A 25012-nucleotide genomic window follows, 5' to 3' on the forward strand; every position below is an offset into this window, starting at 1 on the left:
GTTTTGTCTCTGATCAGAGCTGTAAGTTTAGCCATCTCTGCTAACTCCATCATTTTACAATTATTTGTTGTCGTATTTAGCATGGCATTGCTTAAGGCCTGATGGCCAAATGAGCAGTATCGTTAAAGTGTTGTCCATGGCTTCATAGACCAATGCTTCAAACCACTGAGAAATCTCATTTTCACCATACTGTTGGCGGGGTGATGGTTTCTCACTGGCGTCTGAGATCAAAATTTTCCTCTTGCGCTGCCCTAATAGCAGAGGATACCGTCATGCTCAGGAGACATGAAATCTTTGCCTGTGACTTCACTGTTTTACCTCTTCTCCTTTCTCTCCTTTCCAGGGTGAATCTGGTCCTCCTGGCCCAAGTGGTGCTGCTGGCACCCGTGGTGCCCCCGTAAGTGTGGCACGATTATGAATTCTCCTGGAGGAGTTTGTTAAAAGGGGAGGAAATCCATCTTGGACTATATTATCCTGGAGGCTCTAAGCACAAGGGACCCTGCTGCATATGGGAATTGCTTGTTAATAATGCAAGGTCGAATACGTATATACTTTCCCAGGGTCACTTCATATTGTGTTAGGGATGAATGCTGCTTTGGTTATGCAGGGATCACCCCAAGGGGAATTTTTGTTTTGAGCAGCAGCTCGCAAAGCGAAACACAGATCAATTTGGCTTAGCTGGGGCCGCATTCTACCTGAGCTGGTATTGCCGACTCTTTAATCTTCCATTATTGTTAGGGGGCAGGAGAAGGTAGTTCCAAGAATTGGAAGAACTGGGCATTATTATCCTGAACGTGGAAAAGACAGAGCCCGGTAGCACTTCCATGCTTCAGCAGTATAGCAGGTTGGAACTTTTGGCATATGTGAGAAATGACACACGGAACGTAATTTTGCATTCCTGATGCATCTGTCCCCAATCTCCCTGGTGACCCTACAAAATCTTAATCAAGGTTTGGATTTTGAAAATCCTGCTCAGAGTTTTATTTCTGCAGAAACGAAGGCATACATGTTTCATAAATGTTTTACCAGATTGCCACCTTGTGTACTTTCTGGAAGGGCGGAGGGTCTGGTGCCAGTTGCTTTGGAAACACATGCATTGCTGAGGGTCCCCCGTTAGAGAGTTCGTGCCATCCAAGAAGCTTTTACTATTAGGCAGTCTTTATTGTGGAACTGACTATCCATGAGGGATCCTGATCGTTCTGGCCCTTGAATTAGCATCTGGGCAACAGAGTGGTCCCATAAAACACAGAAGGACAGGGTGCGTGGAAGGTTAGCTGTCTCTTTTCATGTCTTTGGCCCTTTCCGTGGATGACTGTGGTTTCTCTTTCAGGGTGACCGTGGTGAACCTGGTGCTCCTGGCCCCGCTGGTTTTGCTGGGCCCCCTGTGAGTACTGTCTGGTATTTCCGGACTCTCATATCCCTTTTCCTTTCATGGTGTGCTCCTTGGATGCCCGTCTCACCCTTTCTCTTTCCCTCCTCTGTGCAGGGTGCTGACGGCCAACCTGGTGCTAAAGGCGAACAAGGTGAATCTGGGCAGAAGGGAGATGCCGGGGCCCCAGGCCCACAAGGACCTTCCGGCGCTCCTGGCCCGCAGGTTGGTAAATCTGGTTCCTGACTCTAAGCTGGCAGCCAGCAAATAGCAAGAGCTTGAGCAGAGGTGCTGGAGGGAGATGCCACCTCTTTGAAACACAGGCTGGGCACGGTGGGAAAAGCCTGTAATCTGGGCTGGACTCTAAAGTTTGCATGGGGGGCGAGTAGAGTAATAGGATGATATCTTCTGACTAGCAACAGAGCCTGGTTTTAAAAAACGATCCCTAGAAATCCCAGGAATGCTGGGCTTCCCGCTGCCGTGGCGCCCTCTGGAGGCCACATTGGCCACGACACTTTTTATCCTGGTGCTCCTGCGCAGGCGCACCAGGAAAAGAATTGCATCGTCGCCAATACGGCTTGCCTTTTATACAGAAAGATTTGCATTGAATTAGAGCTCCCTCTACCCCAGTCATTAGTCAACTGGGATCTGACAAATTCATGGAGAACACATCTACCAATAATAATAATTACAACTGTGCTTACGTCCTGCTCTTCTAGACAGATTAATGCCTCACTCAGAGCAATGAACCAAGTTAGTGTCATTATTATCCCACCCCAAAAAATACAACTGAGGAGCTAGGGCTGAGAGGAGGGGCTTACCCAAGGCCACCTGCTGAGCTTATGACAGTAGTGGGATTTGAACCAGCAGAGTGCTGATCGCAGCCCAACCACTTAATCGCTATGCTAAGGCAGCGCCAAGAGGTATTAGCCACTATAGCTAAATGGAACGTCCATGTTCAAAAGCAGTATATCCCTGCCTGCCAAATGTTGGGAATGAACAACAGGAGAGGGGGTGTTGCCTTTATTCCCTGCTTGGTGGCTGCCTAGAAGTGTTTGGCTGGCCCCTGTTGGAAACAGGTTGCTGGGCACTTGGTCTTCTCCAACAGCGCTCATTTCGCAATGGGATCACTCCCAATACCTAGTAGTGTGCAGGTGCAAATGTTTTCTTGGGGCAGCCGTAGAAGGGAAACGAAGTAAGCAAGAGTAGCTTCCCTGGAAGATTTAACAAAGGATCCCAAGAATGCAGGACTTGCTCCTTATGCAGAAAAAAGTCCTTGGGAGGCAGAAATTTGCAGCTTGTGCTGTGTATCAATCAAGTTAGCTTCAAGCAAGAAGAGTGAGAGATGCAGGACACCCAAAAGGGGGCAAGGAGGTCTCCCAGGAAGGATGAGGAAGCCGGAGTAGGGCTGGTGACTTCACTTAAATCAGTGTTACAGAGACCACTGATGGAAGGTCAGTGGCAAGCTGACCGGAGTCCAACCCCATTTACATTTTGTGTCTCCCTAGGGTCCAAATGGTGTGACTGGTCCAAAAGGAGCGCGTGGAGCACAGGGACCTCCAGTAAGTATTTTGTGACTATTTTGTCTTCCTTGGCCGTATGGGATATGACATTATACCCCGGACCCTCTCTTTCCCTTACAGGCAGCTCTGGTACAAGTGCCAGTGTGTTTCCCCTCCTTTATGAAAATTGTGTGTTATAGCAGATCGGATACTTTTTTTCCCTAGTAACTTGGATTAATTTGCCAGTGATAGCTTGGAATACCAGCTGTGCAAGTCTCATTGTTTCAGCACCTTGGAGAGCAGCAGCCATTGATTATCCTGCTCTGCACAGTAGCTGATCTTTGAACGCCATCATCAGGGCACATCGGCTTGCCTCTCTCCATGGCTGCATGCTTGAAATTGCCCGATGATATCCTATGGATTTGGTCCCTTTCCAATTTCTTTGGGCTGAGTCAGAGATTTTCCAAAGGATATGGCAACGGGGTGGGTGGGTGGGTGCTGTGGTTTCAGAAGGCTCCATGTCTCTGCTTTTCAGCACCTTCTTTGGCGCAGCTCTGAACATGTTTCTATTCCGTTCGCTCAGTTAAGGAAGAGGGCAGGAGGCATGCATGTGCAAAAAGGACATACAGATGTGTGTGTATGTGACCATAACAAAGACAAGGCCCATTTAAAATGATTAATGTGGAAAGGAAATAAAACAGTTTCAGGCTCTGCTGTAGGCACCCCACCTGGTGATTGTCTTCCATAGGTAAGGAGAAGGCTGAAACTTGATGGCAAAGCCCACATTTGGCGTGTATACACCCAAAGGAAAGGCATTGCCAGTCAAAGCTCTTGGATAGGTGGGCTGTGCCTGAAACCTTGAGCTACTGCTAGTTAATGTAGCCAATATTAGGCTCACTCAGTTTTGAGTTCCTTGTACCATTATGAGGGGGATAGGATCCCAGTATCAAGCCTAGTTGGTGGTTGGTCCTTGCCTCTAAGCATGTTTTCCTAAGTACGAATCAGTTTTGCACAAATGGCTCTTAAAGGGCCATATCTGCACATCATTGGACATTGTGCTATCGTTGCACCGGAACAATCTTTTGCAGTCTTTTGGATTTTCCTGTACGGACATGCAAGTCCAGCTGCAAACAACTGCTATAGTGCTACAATAGTTCTATATCTAGTAATGGGTGGATGCATCCTTGGTAAATGGGCTTTTCCAGGGAACAAACAAGATATGCATTGCATGTATGGAATTAGTTGCCAGCAATTAGTATCCTGCCCGTGTACGGGATTAACTGCCATGTCTGATGTTTTTAAGCAACTTTCGGGGTTCTGGCTGTTCTGTCCAGCCACATATTAAAGTCAGTATTGGCCTTTATGGCTGTGGGGTGAGTTGGGAGGTATGCTTTGCCTGGTGGGTGATACTCACCAAGCAAGCCATGTGCTTATAGAGAGTTCCCTCACCCCAGTGCCATCATAATCTCTTGCTGTGGGAAACCAGATAAATGCATTCGTCCTCTGCTCTGGCACCGCGTACCTGCTGAGCTCTGAGATGGAGCAGAGCAGAGGTAGCAAGGACACTGTCATTCATTCAGCCCCCCGCTTGATCTCAGCAAGTCCTTTGGAGAGCAAAGAGGCTTCTTCCTTCCTTCCTTCCTTCCTTCCTTCCTTCCTTCCTTCCTTCCTTCCTTCCTTCCTTCCTTCCTTCCTTCCTTCCTTCCTTCCTTCCTTCCTTCCTTCCTTCCTTCCTTCCTTCCATGGTAAACAGTAAACATAAAAGGTATAAACAATAAACCTAAAAGATAAAACCCACAACATTCTAATGACACACTAACAGTACATACAGACATACAATAACAAACTAGACAAATAACTAATAATAATGAAGGAAAATACAGTTCAAAAAGATAGGGAAAGGAAAAGATTAAAACTAAACTGCAGGTTGAGGTCAGATTTTCTCCGCAACAAATATATATCGTTTTCAAAGTCTCGCTTATTCTATGTTAAACATAAGAGACCTCTGTTTTCTATTGTTCGTGATTCTTAATCCATAAATCCAGATATCATCAAATCATTATCTATTTCTTGTAAAAAGTCTGTAAACGTTTTCTGTTCAGCCACAAATGCAGCTAATGCCTTTTCTCTAATCAGTGAAGTAAGTTTTGCCGTTGACGCAAACTCCAAAACGTTTATCCTCGATTTCTCCATTGTCGGCAACATTGGAGTTTTCCATTTTTGTGCATACAGTACTCTTGGTGCCGTATAGGCTTCTTTCCAAACAGGTTGAAATTTCAAAAAGTGTTTTTGAGGGTTTTGTTAGCCTTCACTGAAGTAAAGTGGAGAGCGAGAGGATGGTCATGCTGTATCTTTGCCCGTTGTCATTGCTTAAAATTCACACGGGACCTTCTCGGAGAACCTCTGTTGATAATGCTCATCTCCCTTTACTCCTCAGGGTGCCACTGGATTCCCTGGTGCAGCAGGAAGAGTTGGACCGCCAGGCCCCAATGTAAGTGGTTGGTTATTCGGCATGGGTTCATTTGTTTGGGTTAGTGGCAAGCTGGGAGGAGGCAGGCTGACAGAGCAGTCTTCAGGGGAACAGGTTCCCTTGGGAGGTGGTGGGCTCTCCTTCCTTGTAGGTATTCAAGAAGAGGCTGGACGGCCACCCGACTGCAAAGATGATTGTCTGACTCAATATGAATTTAGGCGGATCAAGAGAGGGAATTCATGAAGGGATGAGCCGGTGCTCGGCTCTCGTGGCCATTTCTTTCATGCCCGGGGTAATGCCAGTCGCCACTTTGGGGTCAGAAAGGAATATTCCTTCAGGCGAGATTTGCTGGAGAACCTGGAGGGGTTTTGCCTTCCTCTGGGCATAGAGCAGGGGTCAATGGGGGAGGCGAGATGGGGGGGAATAGCCGTGAATTTCCTGCATTGTGCAGGGGGTTTGACTAGATGACCCTTGGGGTACCTTCCAGCTCTGTGTTTCTAATGGAAATGGTTTTTCTTAGCTTTACCTTCTTGACCAGACTGTTAGCCAAATTCCTGATGCATATACGGAGTGCATATGAAACAAAACCAGGAAAGAACTGCATCTACTTCTAGGGGATAAGATTAGAATTTAGAACAATTTTGAAAAAATCCCAAATGCCCAGAAAATGAAATAAGGGGTAACCTGTTAAACAGTTGCCCTGCAAAGGCATGGTAGAACATGGCAAACTTAATGTGAAACTCTCTTAAGGAAAAATTGGACATGCTTATCTTGGGTTGCCTTAGTAAAAGCTTTATACCCCTCTCCCAGGAAATACAGGTATATGTCAACTTATTTGCAAGAATTTACAATTCTATGATTCTATTTGCAAGAACGTATTTGGAAGCAATTTTAAGACTACTTAAACTTGTAAATGCAATAGCCAAATCAAATCAGAGTCAATCATTTTACAGCAGCACAGCGGATGTACATCTGAGATAAAAAAAAATCAGAAATCAGGGGTGGTCAATGCAATGTTTCAATGAAGGCATGAGCCAAACTGGAAATCCTAGGGTTGCCAACCCTGAGCTGGACAATTCCTGGAGATTTGGGGAACTGAATCCTGGGGAGGGTGAAGTTTGGGGAAAGAAAGGAACTCAGCGGAGTATAATGCCGTAGAGTCCATCCTCCAAAGCAGCCTTTTTCTCTAAGGGAACTGATCTCTGTCACCTGGAGATCAATCGTAATTCCAGGAGATCTCCAGGCCCAACCTAGAGCTTGAACAGTTCCTCAAGTACTACCGAGAAAGCATATGTTGTCTTTCTAAGCTAAGAAGACAAGGTAGTTCTAAGAAGGTCCTACCGTGACAGTCTCAGATTCTGCAAAGAGGGGGCATTGGTAGAAAGGGTTCCTTCAGGTATCCTAGACCCCAATGAAGTAGTGTGGTGAGATTCATGATTTTTCTCGTCACTGGTGTAGTTTTGTCATTTTTTACTTTGGACTTAATGGTCTTATGGCTCCCCCCCCTTAAATGATAACGTATACTTGAAACACAAAGCTGCAGCTACCGTCCCCCCAACACCATGAGTTGGGCTGCTGAACATCCAACCCGAATGGCACCAACGCCATTTCTCTGAGTTTCCAGTAAGAAAAACAGAACAAAATTATAGCTATCTGTAGACCTTCCGACGTTTGGAAGGCACCAAAGAAATCCAGGGGTGGAAGATTTGCCCTCCTGTTTAAAATAAAAGAATGACCGGTCATGTTGCTGCCAAAAAAAAAAATCTATCCCCACTGTCTGTCAACTAATATTTCTTTTCTGTCCCAGATGGATTCATATTCCCTCACAACAGAAAATGTGTTTACGTAGTTCATTCTTTTGGACTCTTCGCCCCCCCCAGTGTCCCCCCCCCCCAGCGTGATGCATTGTTCATCATCGTACTTCTGTGCAGGCACACATTGGGACTGCACATATGTAGGTCTACCAGCGGAGAAACTTCATAGCTTCTTTGGAGCTCCATTAGGGGCCGCTTCTCCTAGGTCACATAGAGAAACCATGTTTTTGCCGCATAAACGGTCATGTGACCACCAGAAGAGTGACACCCCTCCCTCAGTTCTCCTGAGCCTACAGGAGTTATTTAACTTTACTTACTTCTCTGGTGGCTTAGGAGAACTGAGGGAATCTGGGGGTGCTCGCCCTAACAACTGCATTTTGGCGGGAAAGTACTAGTTACAGAGATGTACTACCCTGTTTTCTTCAAATCAGGCCGGATCAAATTGTATACTTTTCTCTCATCTAAACCTTTGCATTTTCTTCCTAGGGTAATCCTGGTCCCGCAGGCCCACCAGGTGCGGCTGGCAAAGATGGCCCCAAGGGTGCTCGTGGTGATGCCGGCCCAACTGGGCGTGCTGGCGATCCTGGCCTGCAAGGTCCTGCTGGTCCCCCTGGCGAGAAGGGAGAATCCGGAGAAGATGGCCCCTCTGTACGTATTGGCCTGGCCTTTTCCCGTTTGCCACGGATCTGACTGAATGTAGCTGCCTCTGGAAATCACCTGCTATCTCTGCCTTCTTCCTCTTCCCACAGGGTGCCGATGGCCCCCCTGGTCCTCAGGGTTTGGCAGGGCAGAGAGGTATCGTTGGTCTCCCAGGTCAGCGTGGTGAAAGAGGTTTCCCTGGTCTTCCTGGTCCTTCTGTAAGTGATTTGGAGAGTTCAGGTCAGAGAAATGCTGAGATACACCGTGCACAGCCCATCCACTCAAGGGCACCGAAATTTCGGTTTCCAGCCAGCTCATTAGTATAAGAAAGTTCCCTTTATTTCATCCCAGATTGGCAGGTTTCTAAAGCTTGACGTGTAGACACACATCACAGTATCCTACATGATATTTATGGGAATTATTAAAATCATTTTCTAACAAAATAACAATGAAAAGGTTTCTAGTCCTTCTAGTCTCTAATTAAAATGGCAGGAGAACAACTGCATGAATAGTTTCCCCTTCCGTGGCATAAGATTTAAGAGAGGCTTCTTGTATTGTCTCAGGGCCAAGCTACACATGACGAATGACACTTGAACAGCAAGTGTATTTCTCCCCGTTCACTTGCCCTCCACTCAATCCACTTGCCGTTCAAGTGTCATTCGTCATGTGTAGCTTGGCCCTCACTGGACTTAGATGACTGTGGAAATAAACCATTTCTGCCCTAAGCTGAAGAATCTCTTTGCACCTGTACCTAGCTCTGCGTGTCTCCTTTTCTTTTCAGGGTGAGCCTGGTAAACAAGGAGCTTCTGGAGGGCCTGGTGACCGAGGTCCACCTGGCCCAGTTGGTCCACCTGGTCTGACTGGTCCCTCCGGCGAACCTGGGCGCGAGGTGAGCAGCACAGCCACCTTGTCATGTGGATAACCTGGAAGAAAAGCGGGAGGGGGACTCTTATTCTTGGGTGGGGGTATTTTTTTTTGTTCTGTTGCTACTTGGTCAAGTAGGCCTGAAGGTTATCAGTACAAAGAAAGTGAAGGACAAAAAAAAAGAATGAACAATGATTGTAATTACACAGGAAAAATCATCGCTGGCATTTCCGGTAATGCCCCGCAGTTCTGTTGTGCCAGTTTGTTGGTTGGCTAGTTTCTGTTACAACTCTTCCGTACTATACTTGCTTCTTTAGAAATATGTTTCAGAGTAGTACCTTTGTTATTCTTACACCCTGATCCCAAACACACTTACTCGGATCTGCATTCTCTCAACCTTCAGTGGAAATCCCTTTCATGTAAGTGCGGCTAAAACAAAAGTGAATGAAGTTTCATTTATAGATCAGCCACTGGCAGCTCTGCAACAAATCTGGCCCTCTGAGAGTTGCAATCTCCTTGCTTTCCAATAGGCTATGGCTGCAGTGCGTCTTTGGTGATAGGATGGCAGCAAGCCATTTTGATGTGGAATTGGGGAGCTGACCCAGCCCTCCCTCTCTAATTAAAATGGCCATTTTTAAGAGGGTTTTTTTTGTCGCTCACAGCTTTCAATGATATCCCAATTTTCAAGTAACCCTACACCTTGAAAAGAAACCCATTGTTTCCATAATTGCAATATTTACAGAAATGTTATATATCAACCATTTGCAACCATTGGCAGCAGAGGATAGGACCCGAAGCAACGGGCTTAAATTACATGCAGAAAGGTACCGGCTGGATATTAGGAAAAACCTTTTCACGGTCAGAGTAGTTCAAAGGTGGAATCAGCTGCCTAGGGAGGTGTTGAGCTCCCCTTCACTGGCAGTTTTCAAGAAGACACTGGATGAATATTTGTCAGGGATGTTTTAGGCTCATCCTGCATTGGGCAGAGGGTTGGACTAGAAGGTCTGTATGGCCCCTTCCAACTCTGTGATTCTGTGAAATATTTTATAAGTAATTTATAACTCTATAGATAAATATGGCTAGATTACATGTACATTTTTTTTATCTTGCCCGACAGCAAGATCTTTAGTTTCTGCTGCTCAGAAATATTCTGTAGATGTTCAGTCCAGGGAGTAATATATTGATCACAGCGTAAATTGTATTGGGGGCAGCTAAAAAGAATGTGGTCAGTTGAATCAGCTTGGTCCATACAATGAATACAATAGCGCATCTCAGGGGGAATTCTACCAAAATGGTCCTTCATCTCAGCGGAAGGTAATGCCTTGCATCTGAGTAGCATAAAAGAACATCGATATTTTGGAACGGTTAAATAGAAAAAAATATTTAACTGGTTCGAACATTTTCTGCTAGGATAGGTGAAAATAAATTTGGGCAGCATTTCCAATCAGCTTTGACTTTTAGTGTAGGCCAGTCTACATAATCACTTTTCATTTTTCACATTCTCAGGGTAACCCTGGTTCTGACGGTCCCCCGGGCAGAGACGGTTCCGCTGGAGTGAAAGTAAGTGTCTCTCCCAAAGGTATGCCTGGAAAAAAAGGGCTGGGTGGGTCAGTAATTGATGGTGCTGATGGCTGTTTAAAGTGTGATATGTTTAAAGATATGCACAGTGTAGAGAAGCAGGAATATGGTGAAGTGTGGAGGCGACTGCAAAAAAGGCAGAGACAGATTAATAGAGAATATGTGCCGGATCAAAATCTGGGAAGAACAACATAGGATAGCTATCGTACGCGTGCAGTTCTAAGCAGAGTTACCGCCTTCTAAACCTGTTGACTTCACTGGACTTGGAAAGGTTTAACTCTGGTGAGGATTCAGTTGTAAATGTAATAACTCTGGCAGGATACAAATAAGCTCCAGCATCACTTATGAAATATAAGATTAGGAAAAGGCACTCCTTGACGTTACTTTGTTACTTTGGTTAATTTGCTATAAATAATGTATTTTACACGGGACATACTTTCTATAGAGTTCCAGAACTGAATACAGTCTCATCTCCTATAAAACTCTCCATAGCCTTTTTGCAGGCTGGAAGAAAAAATTGGGAATGTAAAGAGTGCCACAACATCTGTATAAAATAACTTTCCCAGACTGATGTGGAGACAGTGGGTAGCTGAATATAGCACCTTGGGAGGTGGTAGCAATCCTTACTTGGTGTTCACTGTTGCTGTCTTTAAGCTTAAGGATTCTCCCCACCTCGCCCAAGCTCAATTTTTTGCTTGTTCAACGATCCTATAAAATAGGGCCTCGCTTCTTGATTGCATTCTTGCAGGAGACAGCTGCAGTCTCAGCGCATAATCCAGGTTGCAGCAGGCCTGCCTTCTGTACTGCTTGTTCCCTGTGCCCAGGGTATCAGTTCCTGCTCTTAGCCTCCCTGTGTTCTTATGCACCCATTCCGCCACTCAACTCCTTGCCCTGAAATCCAACCAAATTCAACACCCTTCTGTAGAATAAACTGCAAGGACTGGTTTTATAGAATAAATTTTTAACCCACCTCTCACTGATAAAGAGACACAGGACAGGTTTACACAGCTTCCACATGTGCAAAATTCATCCCAGTTACTGAATGGGAATTTATAAGGGGGTCATAGAGCTGGCTTTTTCCATACCCCATGGCAGCGCTTTGTTCCCGATACCTTGAGTGGCAGATAATCAAAGATATTCCATGTCTCTTCCCAAAATGTCTTTCTGAAATCCTTCCTGACATGCTTCTTTGGCAGGTGCAGGGCTCATTTTGAGGGGGAATGCGCAGGAACACAGTTCCAGCAGTTCTCCAAAGAGGTCACATGTCAGGTGGCCCACCCACCTGACTTTCAGCCATTTGGGGCCCATTTTGGCCTGGATTGGGGCCAAAACAGCCTGGATTGGATTGGTGCCGGATGGGGGAACCCTCCCCTGCCCAACATTGACCCATGCTGGGCCGTTTCGGCACCAAAACAGGCCCAAAAGGGCCCAAAATGGCCACTTTCGGTCATTTAGGGCCCCTTTTTGCCATTTTGAGCCCAATTTCAGCCCTGAATGGCGAGGATTGGGTCCAAAACAGCCAGGATAGGTGATGTTAGGGGGTGTGGCATATGCAAATCAGTTATGCTAATGACACACTTCTGGTGATGTCAGGGGGCATGGCATATGCTAATGAGTTATGCTAATGAGTTCCTCCAGCTCTTTTTCTATGAAATGACCCCTGGGCAGGTGTCTACCATATCACTTAATGTTGTCCTCCATCCCAACCATAGCAGGATACCAAAAAAAAAAAAAAAAGCACAGTTTTGGATTTAAGACTTCATCATTGTTCCCTGACAGGGTGATCGTGGTGAGACAGGTCCCGTTGGTTCTCCTGGTGCTCCCGGCCCACCTGGTTCTTCAGGTCCCGTCGGTCCGACTGGCAAACAAGGAGACAGAGGTGAAGCCGTAAGTATCCAGGAATCAAGTAGTCGGTAGTGAGATGACTCTTCCCTCTGAGAGAATTCTGCAGTGGAATCAAAAAACATTGTAAGCGTTTCAAATGAGCTTTGAAGCTTGAATGGTTTCAGTTGTATAAATTAACACTCAGTTCTAACAGTAATACCCTCATTGTTGTCCCACCTCAGATACGCTTCTTCCAAATACACCTATCACATCAATAACAGCTCATAGCAAATATTCTTCTTTTCACCTTCCATTACATAAGATCCATGGAAAATCCAGAGGTATATTCTGGTTCACAATTCTCCCCAAGCATTACACTGTTGTCTAACAGAATGATTACGTACATTTGAATTGCCCCTGTGCATTTGGAAAAGAGCTCTTCTGTCCCCACAACCTTCCAAACAATTCCTGGAACACTGAAATTTTCACATGCTTACTAGGGTATTTTGTTTACATTGCAGCGCCACCTATACAGGCGTCCTCTGTCAATCCTTTCTCTCTGAAGTGTAGCTCAGAAAAGTTGCACGGTCTTTGCCACATTCCTTCTGGGATTTCTCAGTCTGGGCCCAAACCGCATGCGACAGTCAGTTGTGTGTAGTCTTTCTCTGACATTTTCCTTCTTGAGTTTATTTTACAAAAGGCAGCCTTGGAAGCTGCAGTCTTCAATTGATCACTATGAAGTGGTGGCGGGGGGGGGGGGGCTTCTTAACCCTTTCCCTTCCAACATCTTTTTTTTGCCCAAGCCAGGCTATTTTTTTACACTTGCTGAGAAAAGTAGTCTAGTTCAGCCCCTTACGGGAAAGCCCTGTGGTAAGCTATAGTGAAAATGTTGCGTCCAAATCTTCATCTTCGTGTAAATGGAGAGGATGCCAGGTGAGCTCATAACCTGTTCTTGTCTTCCTTTAGGGTGCTCAAGGCCCACTGGGTCCACCTGGCCCTGCAGGTGCACGTGGCATGCCCGTGAGTACCTCTTCCTTACTCAGCATACGTTATTCTGAGCTCTCGTGGATGCTGTTGAGTTCACTGTGAGCTGAAGGTTATTAGCATTACCAAAACACAACTTGATTGCACTGTTGAGGTACTGTAAGGGGGGAGCAGTTTACCGCAAGACTGACAACTCCCGAAGTATTGATTCATATTGCCTAAGATTAGTGGGCCAACAAGGTTGTACCTTTCCAGATCTTTAACTTTCATGTCTGTTGCTTACAGAGTCAAATCAGAAGTTGATTCTGTGAACCTAGGCAGATCATGAGAAGGAGGGCAGAAAGGGTTACATCTGTGCTTAGTTCTCGTGGCCCCTTCTTACATGCTCAGGGTAATGCCAATTGCCATGGAGTCAGGTAGCAATTTTCCCTAGGCCAGTTTGGCTAAGGATCCTGAGCGTTTTGCCATCTTCTGGGCATGGAGCAGGGGGTCACTGTGTGTTTGTAGGGGGCGCGGGGGAAAGGAAAGGTAGTTGTGAATTTCCTGCCTTGTGCAGGGGGTTAGAATAGATGACCCTCGAGGTCTCTTCCAACCCTATGATTCTATGATTCTAAGCCTCTTTATATTTGCAGTTATGAAAGAGTTTACCTTCATTAAGTACTACATAGTAAACTATACATCGATTATGGCAGTGTCCTGTGCAATTAAATACGCTGTTATCTACTGACATCATTTGGGGAGGATACGTTATAGCAGTTCTCATCTCCTCTAGGAGAGGAGAATAGTTTTTTTATTTCCTGGATGTTAACTTGGCATCTCCATTACAGGGTGCCAGAGATTTTGGCTGGCAGAGGTTTATTTTGGCAGGAATATGAGCACTGTCATAAATGTTAGTCAGGGGAAAGTGGGCCTGTTTTTGAAAATGGGTCATACTACGAGCCAAAACACACGTTAAGAAATACCTAGGTTCAGCACGTGTTCTCTTACCTCAAGGTTTGCCGGGATCTGTAGGCGTCCTGGAAGCTTAAAGTAGGCGTCCTGGAAGCTTAAAGTAGGCGTCCTGGAAGCTTAAAGATCTGTAGGGGTCCTGGAAGCTTAAAGTCCTGGAAGCTTAAAGGATCTGTAAGCGTCCTGGAAGCTTAAAGGCGTCCTGGAAGCTTAAAGCTTAAAATACAGGCGCCTGTATTTCCCTTTCCCTTTTTGCTGCTCTGTAATGCTAAACTTTAAGCTTCCAGGACTCCTACAGATCCCGGCAAACCTTGAGGTAAGAGAACACGTGCTGAACCTAGGTTTTTCTTAACGTGTGTTTTGGCTCTACAATAACAGTATATTATTGGGAGTGCTTGTCATATAGCAAGGACCACCCCAAAGCTAGGTCCAAATCTTAAAGCACGAGTGTCTGAGACAGCCAGCGTGAAGTTCAAATCCCCATTTAGCAATGAGGTTTTCTGGGTGACCTTGCTCCCTCCTCTAAGCCTAGCCTACCTTGCTGGGTTGCTGTGAGGATAAAAACCAAAAAGGGGGGAATGACGTACACTGCCTTGAGCTCCTTTGGAGGAAGTGGGGGATAAAAAAGTACAAAATAATAAATAATACTGCATACATGGAAGTAAAAGCAAACAGCTGTATGTGTGTCAGGATCAGTGACCTCTTTTCTGTAGTGTTCACGCGCTTCAGATACAGGCGTGCCTTCCATAATTCCTTCTCCAGCTGAAGAAGGTTCTGGAAAGCTGATGCTACAGTAAAGTTGGTTAGTCTTAAAGGTGCTACTGGACTCTTTTCTATTTTGCGACTACAGACTAACAGGGCTAACGCCTCTGGATTTGTAACACTTCAGGCCTGCATCCGGCCATCTGATGTCATATAGGGCCTTGCCCTGTATGACAGGCCAGGATGCTGAGGCATTGGAAGATGTAACAGAAGGCCATTCTGACATCAGATCACACCCAGCCAACAGTACTGAGAGGTACTTGCTAAGCGTAAGTGAGCATCGGTCTCTCAGGAAGGTGGTTGGACTATGTTAACTCCTGTTGTATAAAGAGGATCTTCGCCTAGGCAACAAACAAATAACATCACTATTCCATACCTGGTTACATTTGGTCACTGCAGGCTTTGCACATGAGGTCGGCCATCCTCTACTGTCTAACTTGGGGTGATTCGGGCTGAAGATAATTTCCATTTTCTTCTTCCAGGGCCCACAAGGTCCTCGTGGCGACAAGGGTGAAGCTGGCGAGTCAGGAGAGCGAGGCCTGAAGGGCCACAGAGGATTCACCGGTTTACAGGGTCTCCCTGGGCCTCCTGTAAGTGTGGGGGTTTGCACGTCATAGGGTAGAGTCCAGCCCAAGTTGTTCTCTTCCAGGATTGGCATGAGCAGAGAAGAGCCCCAGGTTTTGTCCTTGTGTCTTTTAGCAGGAATAAAAGTAAACTTCTGTTGCAGGGATATTAATTTCTCTGTTGTAAAATCCAGGAAGTACCATGTTGCGTGGCAATGGTGTCCCAAGGTAGCAGTGACTTCCTTCGGATCCTATCAGGGCTTCCTTCCTCAGCGAGAAAATCAGAAACAGAAGACACGCTTCCCTGCAAGACAGTTTGCTCACCTCTGTTGATTTCTCCCAGTCCCTAGATGTGTTCCACGATGCACCGTCAGCTCATACAGGGCAACATTGCAGCCTGATGAAATGAGCTTGTATCCTAGAACACATCTGTTTATGCTGCACAACATGCAGAGGGTCGTCCCTGGACCAGATGTGGAAAATCTTTCCTGAAGAAAATAAAAAATGTGAAAACCGTTGGAGTAAAACTGTGTCCTCGAAACAGCCCCGTATTGTGCTAGTAAGGGTGGTTGGGGCCCTTAGCCAGGGAAGCCATATAATGGCTGAGAGGTGATGATGTGGTATTCTTTCTTCCTTAGGGTCCTTCTGGAGATCAAGGCGCTTCCGGTCCCGCTGGTCCCGGTGGTCCCAGGGTAAGTCTGTGCTCCAGGTTATGATAAACAAAGCCCCTTTTATTTGTTAAAGAACAGAGACACATGTCAGTGTTGGACTTGGGTGTGGTGTGTAAATTCATTGCTCAGTTTGGTGTAGTGGTTAAGAGTAACAGGACTCTAATTTGGAGAACCTGGTTTGGTTCCCCACTCCTCCGCTTGAAGCCAGCTGGGTGATCTTGGGTTAGTCACAGCTCTCTCAGAACTCTCTCAGCCCCACCCACCTCACAGGGTGATTGTTGTGGGGATAATAACAACACACTTTGTAAATCGCTCTGAGTAGGTATTAAGTTGTCCTGAAGGGTGGTATAGAAAGTGAATGTTGTTGTTATTATTATTTGAGTACATTTCAAATTTTTCATTGGTTAGAATTTTAGGGATTGTTAAGCATAGAGTTCTAGATCCTTAATTCTAGTATCTTCAAGTGCCCAGAAGATATAGAGTGGTTTGGGGGGGGGGAGTAATATATTTAGAGGGAAGGAACTTCAAATGGAAGAAGGAAAATGGCCCTTGATTGTTCTGCCTTTCAATGACATTTGGGGGGGGGGGGCGGGGACCAGAAAGCTGGGAATAGTTCTGTAAGAAAAAATGCTGTGTGTATTTCCGTATGTGGGTCTCTTATATGGCCCTATGGGATCTCAAATGCTGACATAATTACCACCATTATCAATTTAACAATTAAACAACATTCCATGGCTGATGTTAGCAGCCTGAATAGCTCAGACTGGCCCAAGCGTTCCAGAGCTTGGAAGCTAAGCAGGGTTGGTTGTGGGTTTGAATGGGAGACCCCCTAGGAAGTCTAGGGTCACTACACAGAGGTAGGAAAGGTAAAGGGTGTCCCCTGTTCAAGCACCGAGTCATTACTGACCCATGGGGGGGATGTTGCATCACAATTTCTTTTGTGGCAGAAACCACCTCTGTTAGTCTCTTGCCTTGAGTGCCCCTTGAAGGCAGTTGCTGCAAGTCAGTTGCAACTTGATGGCACTTTATTAATTATTACACGGCTGATAACTGAAGATGACCATCAATCAATGCTCTGCTTGGGAAGCAACCAATCAGATTCCCCCTAATATATAATATCAGGACTAGAGATGGACAGGAACCGAAATACGAACCAAAGTTCATCACGAACCAGGCTGGTTTTTGGTTTGCGAACCAGCGGTTAATCAGAGCTCATTTCTGACAAACCGCAACAAACCGCTATGATTTTTAGAGTTGTTTGTATGGTTCATTTTTCAGTTTGTCACTGCAGAGAGTCTGGAGCTGATCAATCTGTTTCCTAGGCAATGAGGGGATGGGCTTTCTGCACACCCTCTGCAGCCCCAGAAGTGACAAACCGATGCACCAAACAAACTAGTTCATGAACTGGGCAAGTTCATGGCGGTTTGTAAAACATGACAAACTGTAATGAACCTCCATTTTCCCGGTTCATGCCCATCTCTAATCAGGACTTGTCAATTTTCTGTACGATTCTTTTTGGAGTCCATAGCATAGATGCCAGCATTGATATACAGCCTGGTTCTCATTCAAATGTTTTGGCTCTCTCCTAGGGCCCCCCAGGTCCTGTTGGCCCCTCTGGCAAAGATGGTTCTAATGGAATGCCTGGCCCCATCGGTCCCCCTGGTCCTCGTGGTCGCAGTGGAGAAACTGGTCCTGCTGTAAGTAACTGGAGGAAGCCATGAATCAAAAGGTTCCTTGTCCTATAACCTTGTCCTATAACACAGTATAATCCACCTTGGGTCTCAGTGAGAAAGACGGACTATAAATGACATAAATAAAATAAATAACCTAGTATCTGCTTTTCTCCGTGTTCAGCTGTGGGGATAGAATCTCTCTATGGAGCTAAACTATGGCTCAGTAAGGAGACAGGCCCAAATCGTTCTTCCTTTGGCCTTAAAATCCCTATATCCACCAGCGACAACTGCACAGGGCTCTGATAGGATGATCCAGCATCAGCTTTGACATTTCCAGTTAAATGGTTTAGGAGCCACAAGAATTTTATGGAGTCGGAAAGGTCATATAAGTCAACCTCCTGAACCAAAGCAGCACCCTCTTGAAATTTCACTGTAAACATTGCCGACCCAAGATGGCCCCTTTTGGATTTCAGTGGGTGGGAAAGGATACAGAAAGAGTATGTGGGATGGGGGCAAGAATAGGATCAGCGGCAGATTCCTCTTATTGATTAGCAAGGATTCCAAGCGCTGTGTTTCCTTGCCTCTAACCCCCACAGGGTCCTCCTGGAAACCCCGGACCCCCAGGTCCTCCTGGCCCACCTGGCCCTGGTATTGACATGTCAGCCTTTGCTGGCCTGGGCCAGACAGAGAAAGGCCCAGACCCTCTGCGCTACATGCGATCCGATCAGGCTTCCAACAACCTGCGGCAGCACGATGCCGAGGTCGACGCGACCTTGAAGTCACTCAACAACCAGATTGAAAGCATCCGAAGCCCCGAAGGCTCCAAGAAGAACCCAGCCCGGACTTGCCGTGACCTGAAACTCTGCCACCCTGAATGGAAGAGCGGTGAGCGCATTGGGGAGTGAGTTGGGGTGTTGCCACTGCCTGGTTTGTGGGCCTGCGAGGCCAGGTTTCTGCTCTTGGCAGCCTAACCATTAATACAGAGAGAACCGCTGGTGTGTTTCCCTGCTGCGAGCAAGTAGAGGTTGTCCTCACTGGTAGGGGCTAAGCTTCCTGATTCAGCATTTCCAGTTTAAACTTGCGGGGTGCTTGCGTACATCTAATAGACAGCTCCGTGGTCAGTGCAAAATCCATACAGCGATATCTTTGTAGATGATTAACAGGTAATGAAAACCCACCAGTTTGAACTATCAGCCTTCAGCAGCAGCTTTATCCTTCAGAGAATCACATGCCGATGCTACTAATCAAGAAAAGATGAGTAAAAACAATGCAAACTAAAGAATCAAGAAAAGATCAGTAAAAACAATGCAAACTAAAGAAAAACTGTATCTCAGTGTCTAACTTTCCATTCGCATTCAAGTACGTCTAAAACGTACTTGCCAACAATTTGATCAACAGCAAAAGGGAAAGAGGGAAAAGATTCTGTTCTACCACTTCTTCCCCATGGGGACATGGCAACACATCTCTGCCACAGAAGTGGAACAGGAACGAGCGGAAACAGTATCTATACACAGCTCTTCTTACACCCCTCACTGCTGCCCCTGCCCTCTCCTGATTCCCCACATTGCACTGGGACCCCCACTGCCCTCAATACCCCCACCCCTCGAGCTGCTCTATAAAACTGCAGCATGGGTCAGCAGGGAAAAGAGGAAGAGCTATTTAAAGGGTTAAAAAGAGGTGGGAGGTGGCATTTAGCAGTGAGTTCTCCTATGCCGTTTCAAAAGCAGAGCTTAGTGCCTCTTCATGAATTTCCCTTTGAACCAGATTAAAACAGTTCATTTTAAATCCACTTTAAAGGAAATGCTACAGGTCATATCTGGAATGAGTACAGTGTCATTTGGTTTTCTTGTCTGGTTTTCATGCAAGCAAACCCCCATGTGTGGCAGCAGTCTCTGGGCCAAGCTACACATGACGAATGACACTTGAACGGCAAGTGGATTGAGTGGAGGGCAAGTGAACAGGGAGAAATACACTTGCCGTTCAAGTGTCATTCGTCACTTGTAGCTTGGCCCTATGTATAATCTTTCTATATAAAAGGCAAGCCGTATTGGCGACGATGCACTTTTTATCCTGGTATGCCTGCACAGGATAAAACCTGAGTTGTTGCCAATATGGCCTCTGGAGGGCGCCATCATGGAGGGAAGGCCAGGCAAGCTGTTCTGTCCCAGAGGCCGCTGTCGTGGCAGCAAGTCCAGCGTTCCCCATTTTCTAGGGCCCCCCTTTTTTTTTTAACGGGCTCTACTGCTAGTATAATATAATTGCCTAGACTTCTGCTGTGGTTGTGATCTCTCATTGCCAGGAGAATGCCCAATGCAGGAAGCATAGTGTGATAAAGAGTGACAAACCTAGTGTGGAACAGTCAAAAGCAGAGCAATGACTTTTTCGTTCGCGAATGGCAAACCCTCTCCTGACCGCTTTCTTAACTTTGCAGGTGACTATTGGATCGATCCCAACCAAGGCTGTACCTTGGATGCTATAAAAGTTTTCTGCAATATGGAGACTGGCGAGACGTGTGTCTACCCCAAGCCTAGCAGCATCCCCAAGAAGAACTGGTGGACAAGCAAGAGCAAGGAGAAGAAGCACATCTGGTTTGGAGAGACCATCAATGGCGGTTTCCACGTAAGTCTTCCTAGCTGGAATCAACCATAGGACACGGACAGAATACCCAGTTGTGTGAGGGTCTAGACTCAAAAACTGTCCCTTTCCTACAACACCTTTCAACTCACCTAATGAATTTTTTCAGCTACCACATATGATTTTTGTGGCCATAACCTCTCTAAGATGCGGCCAAATCCATTTTGAGCTTCTGTGAATAGAGGGAAAGGGAAAGATACCCATATCTGAGCGCTAGTATGGTGTGATGGCTAAAGTGTTACACCAAGCGGACCCAGGTTCAAATCCCTGCTCAGTCAGGAAACTCACTGGGCGACTTCGGGCCAGTCATTCTTGCTAAGCCTAACCAACCTCGCTGAGTTGTTGTGAGGATGGAGGAAAGGAGAATGGTGTATACAGTTGCCCTGAGCTCCTTGAAGGAAGAGCAGGAGAAAAATACACTAACAATAAAAAAATAATTTAACAAATACATAAAATGAGTGTGCTTGGAAACATGGTCTTATTCAAAAGAATAAGACATATACAGAAAAGCCAGCAGCTATAGGAGGTAGTCCACCGGCCTAGCTGCAACTAGTCAAAACTTACAGCAGGTTTTGGGTCCAGTGGCACCAGAGACCAACAAGATTTTCAGCGTGTAAGCTTTCAAGAGTTCAAGAAGGGCGCTCTTACTCTCGAAAGCTTGCACCCTGGAAATCTTGATGAACTCTCAGGTGCCACTGGACCCAAATCCTAATGTTCTACTGCAGGCCCAAATGGCTGCCTACCTGAAGCTAGTCAAAATTTAGTGAGTTTTGCAGACAATGGCTTATATCCAAGCACACAGTTTTGAAGTCTTAAGTTTTCATAAAAAGGGATGGGATTTTTTCACAAATTTCCTTCTTTTGCAGCCATCTGAGCCTCCCCAAATTTTGTGCTGAGGGGAAAGTAGATGCTCAAGAACAATGGGGAGGGGGCATAGTTAGTAGTGGGAGGAGGGAATCAGTGGAAATTGCTGCTCCCTCTTCTGAAAATACAGGGGCTTAAATTTTTGGAATGCAGTACAAGCCCATGAGGGCAACCTGTTGTTTTTCCTGCTTATGTTGTTCTCCTAAGCCTCGGTCAACTGCTACTGAACACAAAACGTTGCTAGCATAGATGGATACCAGTTCAGTCCAGGAAGGCTGTTCTTACATTCAATAAATCCAGCTGGAGCCAACAGTCTTTAGCTTTCCTCCTGAGATGATTTCCTACTCACGATGCCCTCTCATCTTGGCTGTCCCCCCCACTCTCCATCCCATCATTGCTTTCTCGGGCTGTACACTCCATGGATCTCTCTCAGTCTCTTGCCGTATTCCTTTCCAGTTTAGCTATGGAGACGACAACCTGGCCCCCAACACTGCCAACATCCAGATGACCTTCCTACGGCTCTTGTCTACCGAAGGCTCGCAGAACCTCACCTACCACTGCAAGAACAGCATTGCCTACATGGACGAGGCTTCTGGGAATCTTAAGAAAGCTCTCCTGATTCAGGGATCCAACGATGTGGAAATCAGACCTGAAGGAAACAGCAGGTTCACGTATAGTGCCTTGCAGGACGGATGCACGGTAAGCGGGTATACAAGGATGGCGTTTCAGAGTTTACAGGCGCTATTCCAAGTTCTCCTTAATAGGAATGATATCATTTTGGACATAAACAGTGTAAAATGGAAATAAATCTCAATAACTCACCAATGTGAGGGTCTGTCCTAGCCTATCTCAGAACATGATTGTTGTGAGGATAATAACATACTTTGTAAACCCCTCTGAGTAGGCGTTAAGTTGTCCCAAAGGGTGGTATATAAATGAAATGTTGATGTTGTTGCTGTTGTTATTACTACTATTGTTGTTGTTGGCTTAAGTCAACATAGCTTGGGGTTTTTGTTTCAGCCTTCAAAGTGGTGTAGCAACCAAAGCAAGATCAATCTTTTATTTTATATGCAACAGTCTTTTGTTTTGTAAATGCAGCTCCAGGGCTTGCTTTTATCAAGGAGGCGAGCAGTATTGGAGAAAAGGACATTAACCCTTGACTACCTGCCATCTTCTTACCCCAAACTGCTTTTGCTTCTACTTGTGAACAAGTATAGGGAAAACGTAAACTTTCCTCGGCATGACTCAAAGTAGCTTGGGGTGGTGGTGACTATTTCTTTTTATTTTTTTTTAAGTATAGAAATTTTATTTAAAAAGAAAAGATAAGATATAGCAATACTAAGTGCATAAAAAGAAATGTCTACAAACAGTACATTGAGATTAATTGGAGACTTGTACTAACTTATACAAACAGTACATTTAAGATCAGTTTACAACTTAAACAAGCGCTACATTTGAAATTGGATTAGACTGATAAGAAAATACAGTCAAAATTGTTTTAATAACAGAACTTAAGTGTATAATAGCTCTCCTTCCCTCTCCTTGGTTACTTATATGAACTTTAATATCAGCTATTTTGATGGGAGTGGTGACTATTTCCAGTGAGAAATGGCATGCGAGGAAAGGGTTAACGTTTCTGCCGCTACCTACACTACTCTCCTTGATAAAACCGTCCCTGCAGGCTGCTTCCTCTAAAAAACTGCGTAGTCCTTTCAAGCTATAGTAAAAGGCCCTGCTCTTTAATATACTTGGCCTCATGTTTAATCCTGCTCTGCCTTATAGTTCTGTTTTATCCTTCCAATTTTCATAGCAGCTCACCCTGCCAAGGGCGTACCACTCTGAAAATAATTCCACCTCTTTTTTCTGTTCCAGAAACACACTGGCAAATGGGGGAAGACAATCATTGAATACCGATCTCAGAAGACCTCACGCCTGCCCATTGTCGACATTGCACCTATGGACATTGGTGGAGCTGATCAGGAATTTGGTGTTGACATTGGCCCAGTGTGCTTTTTGTAAAAATAAAAACACAAAAATTTTTAAAATATTTTTTTAAAAAACCAGTCCAGTACCCTACAAAAACCGACCCAAAGGACCCAACTACTTCCCAATCACTTGTAGGACTTTCTGCACTGAACCGTTGAACCAAACTCTCTTCCTTTATTCCCCAAATGCCGCCCATCCCCAACGCTTACGTTTTGGACTCACTCTCTGTCTCTGTTTTCGAGGCCGCCATCACTCGGGCAGACCACGAAGCAAGCAAAGGAAAAACAAATAAAAAGGAACAACGAATAATGGTATTATTTATTTATTGACTTCCTGTAAGACCTTTATTGGGTCAGGTGGAGGTAGGAAGCTAACTAGTATGCATGAAGGGCCCACCCCTACAAGTTGCTGATGTCCCCAAATACAGGTTGTAGCCAGTTCTTTCCCCCACCCTATGGTGGGTGTGTATCACAAGCAAGATTACTGTGTATAATACTAAAGATGGTGCTATTATTGTAAAACAAGTCTGTATTTTTTAACATCAATTGATATAAAAAAAACTATGTTGGAAAGTACAAGTTGATCTGATCTTTATTGTCTATTATTATTTTTGCTTCTGTCAGTTGCTCTGTTTGTTTTTTTGCCCCCGCCATGCTCTGCTGTCATATCTTTTGTTTCTCTCCTGCTCAAAAATTTAAGGAAGTCGTAGGGTCATCTCTCAAGCTTCCCTGGTTTTAAGCTACCTCACGCTAAATTTAGCTCTTGTATGTGACTGCAACGCCAGTCACAGAGGAGCGGAGGTGCCGGTTGAAGGGAACACTGTCCTTCACGCCTCCAAACGTAATGGTGCTAAAGATGACGAGACACTGCTTCGGTCTCCAACTCCTCCTGACTCCGTCAGCCTGAACAACAACCAAAGTTTCTTCCTAAACATCTCTGATAAGTTTGTTTCGTCGCTGTTACAAGCTCCAAAAAAGTAGATAAAGCAACGTGTTTTATTAGAGCAGCTTTGGCTGACTTAAATCCTGGAAAACTTTTTTGAGTTACACACTGACCTCTGTTGGCTTAATAAAAGTGCTTCAAGCTAGTTTTCTGGGACCAACATCATAACTACTTTCCAAATCTAGGCAAATTGATTAATTCAAAAATCTCTTTCTCTCTCTTTCTTTCTACCTTTACTTACAAACCAAGAGGGGAGAAATGGAAGGTATAATTTTGCGGGCGCAGAGTGAAAAAAGCCATGTTTTAGAAGTCCAGGAATGTCTTTTTTAAATATGTAAAATAGATTTGTAAGCATAGTCCAGCCCATGAGATCACACATACTCATCTTTTCTCAGTACTCTGCTCTACCCCAATATCACTTTCTTCTTTATTTTTGCCCCACCGTCCTTGCACCCAAGGTAGAAAGTTTTTCCTATTCCAAATAAAGACAACTATGTTGAATTTGTTCCATGTGTATTAGTTTTCACCCTATGATGTAACCTTTGTTTGAACAATGTTTATCTTACATGGGATAACATTTTTCAAGAAAAAAAATTGAAACACCAGAAATAATAAAAGGAAAAAAATTAAGAAAAAATGTGCCGCTTATTTTTGTGATTGTGGAAAAAAAAGAAAAGAATACTTCTTCCAAACAGGTGGAAAACACCTTAACATTGGAGGCAGTTTTCTTTTACTCTTACTAAAAAAAACCCCTCATCCTATCTACCATATAAAGGCATAAAAACAAAAGTGAAATATTTTTAAGTTCCATTGATTTCAATGGGTGCAATTTAAGCACACGTTGCATTTCCTATTAACAATATTAGTGACATGACACTGCTTCACTTTGGCCAAATATATTTATTTCAAAGCATACCACAGTCCT

General features: G+C 45.1%; 1 protein-coding gene across 2 annotated transcripts in view; it reads left to right on the forward strand.

The window, feature by feature from the left end:
* Positions 1-24717, forward strand: part of COL2A1 (collagen type II alpha 1 chain) — a 95335-nt gene extending 70618 nt beyond the window's left edge. For both annotated transcript variants that reach the window (XM_055003299.1, XM_055003300.1), the window contains 18 exons: positions 344-397; positions 1331-1384; positions 1487-1594; positions 2878-2931; positions 5309-5362; positions 7642-7803; positions 7905-8012; positions 8576-8683; positions 10165-10218; positions 12016-12123; positions 13027-13080; positions 15237-15344; positions 15956-16009; positions 17578-17685; positions 18258-18546; positions 20093-20280; positions 21616-21858; positions 23032-24717. In XM_055003299.1, the coding sequence (XP_054859274.1) occupies positions 344-397; positions 1331-1384; positions 1487-1594; positions 2878-2931; positions 5309-5362; positions 7642-7803; positions 7905-8012; positions 8576-8683; positions 10165-10218; positions 12016-12123; positions 13027-13080; positions 15237-15344; positions 15956-16009; positions 17578-17685; positions 18258-18546; positions 20093-20280; positions 21616-21858; positions 23032-23178 (2055 nt within the window). In that variant the 3' untranslated portion in view covers positions 23179-24717. The remainder of the gene's footprint in view (positions 1-343; positions 398-1330; positions 1385-1486; positions 1595-2877; positions 2932-5308; positions 5363-7641; positions 7804-7904; positions 8013-8575; positions 8684-10164; positions 10219-12015; positions 12124-13026; positions 13081-15236; positions 15345-15955; positions 16010-17577; positions 17686-18257; positions 18547-20092; positions 20281-21615; positions 21859-23031) is intronic.
* The last annotated feature ends 295 nt before the right edge of the window (positions 24718-25012 follow it).

Source organism: Eublepharis macularius, chromosome 19, assembly GCF_028583425.1.
Source record: "Eublepharis macularius isolate TG4126 chromosome 19, MPM_Emac_v1.0, whole genome shotgun sequence".
In the NCBI taxonomy this organism is placed as follows: domain Eukaryota; kingdom Metazoa; phylum Chordata; class Lepidosauria; order Squamata; family Eublepharidae; genus Eublepharis; species Eublepharis macularius.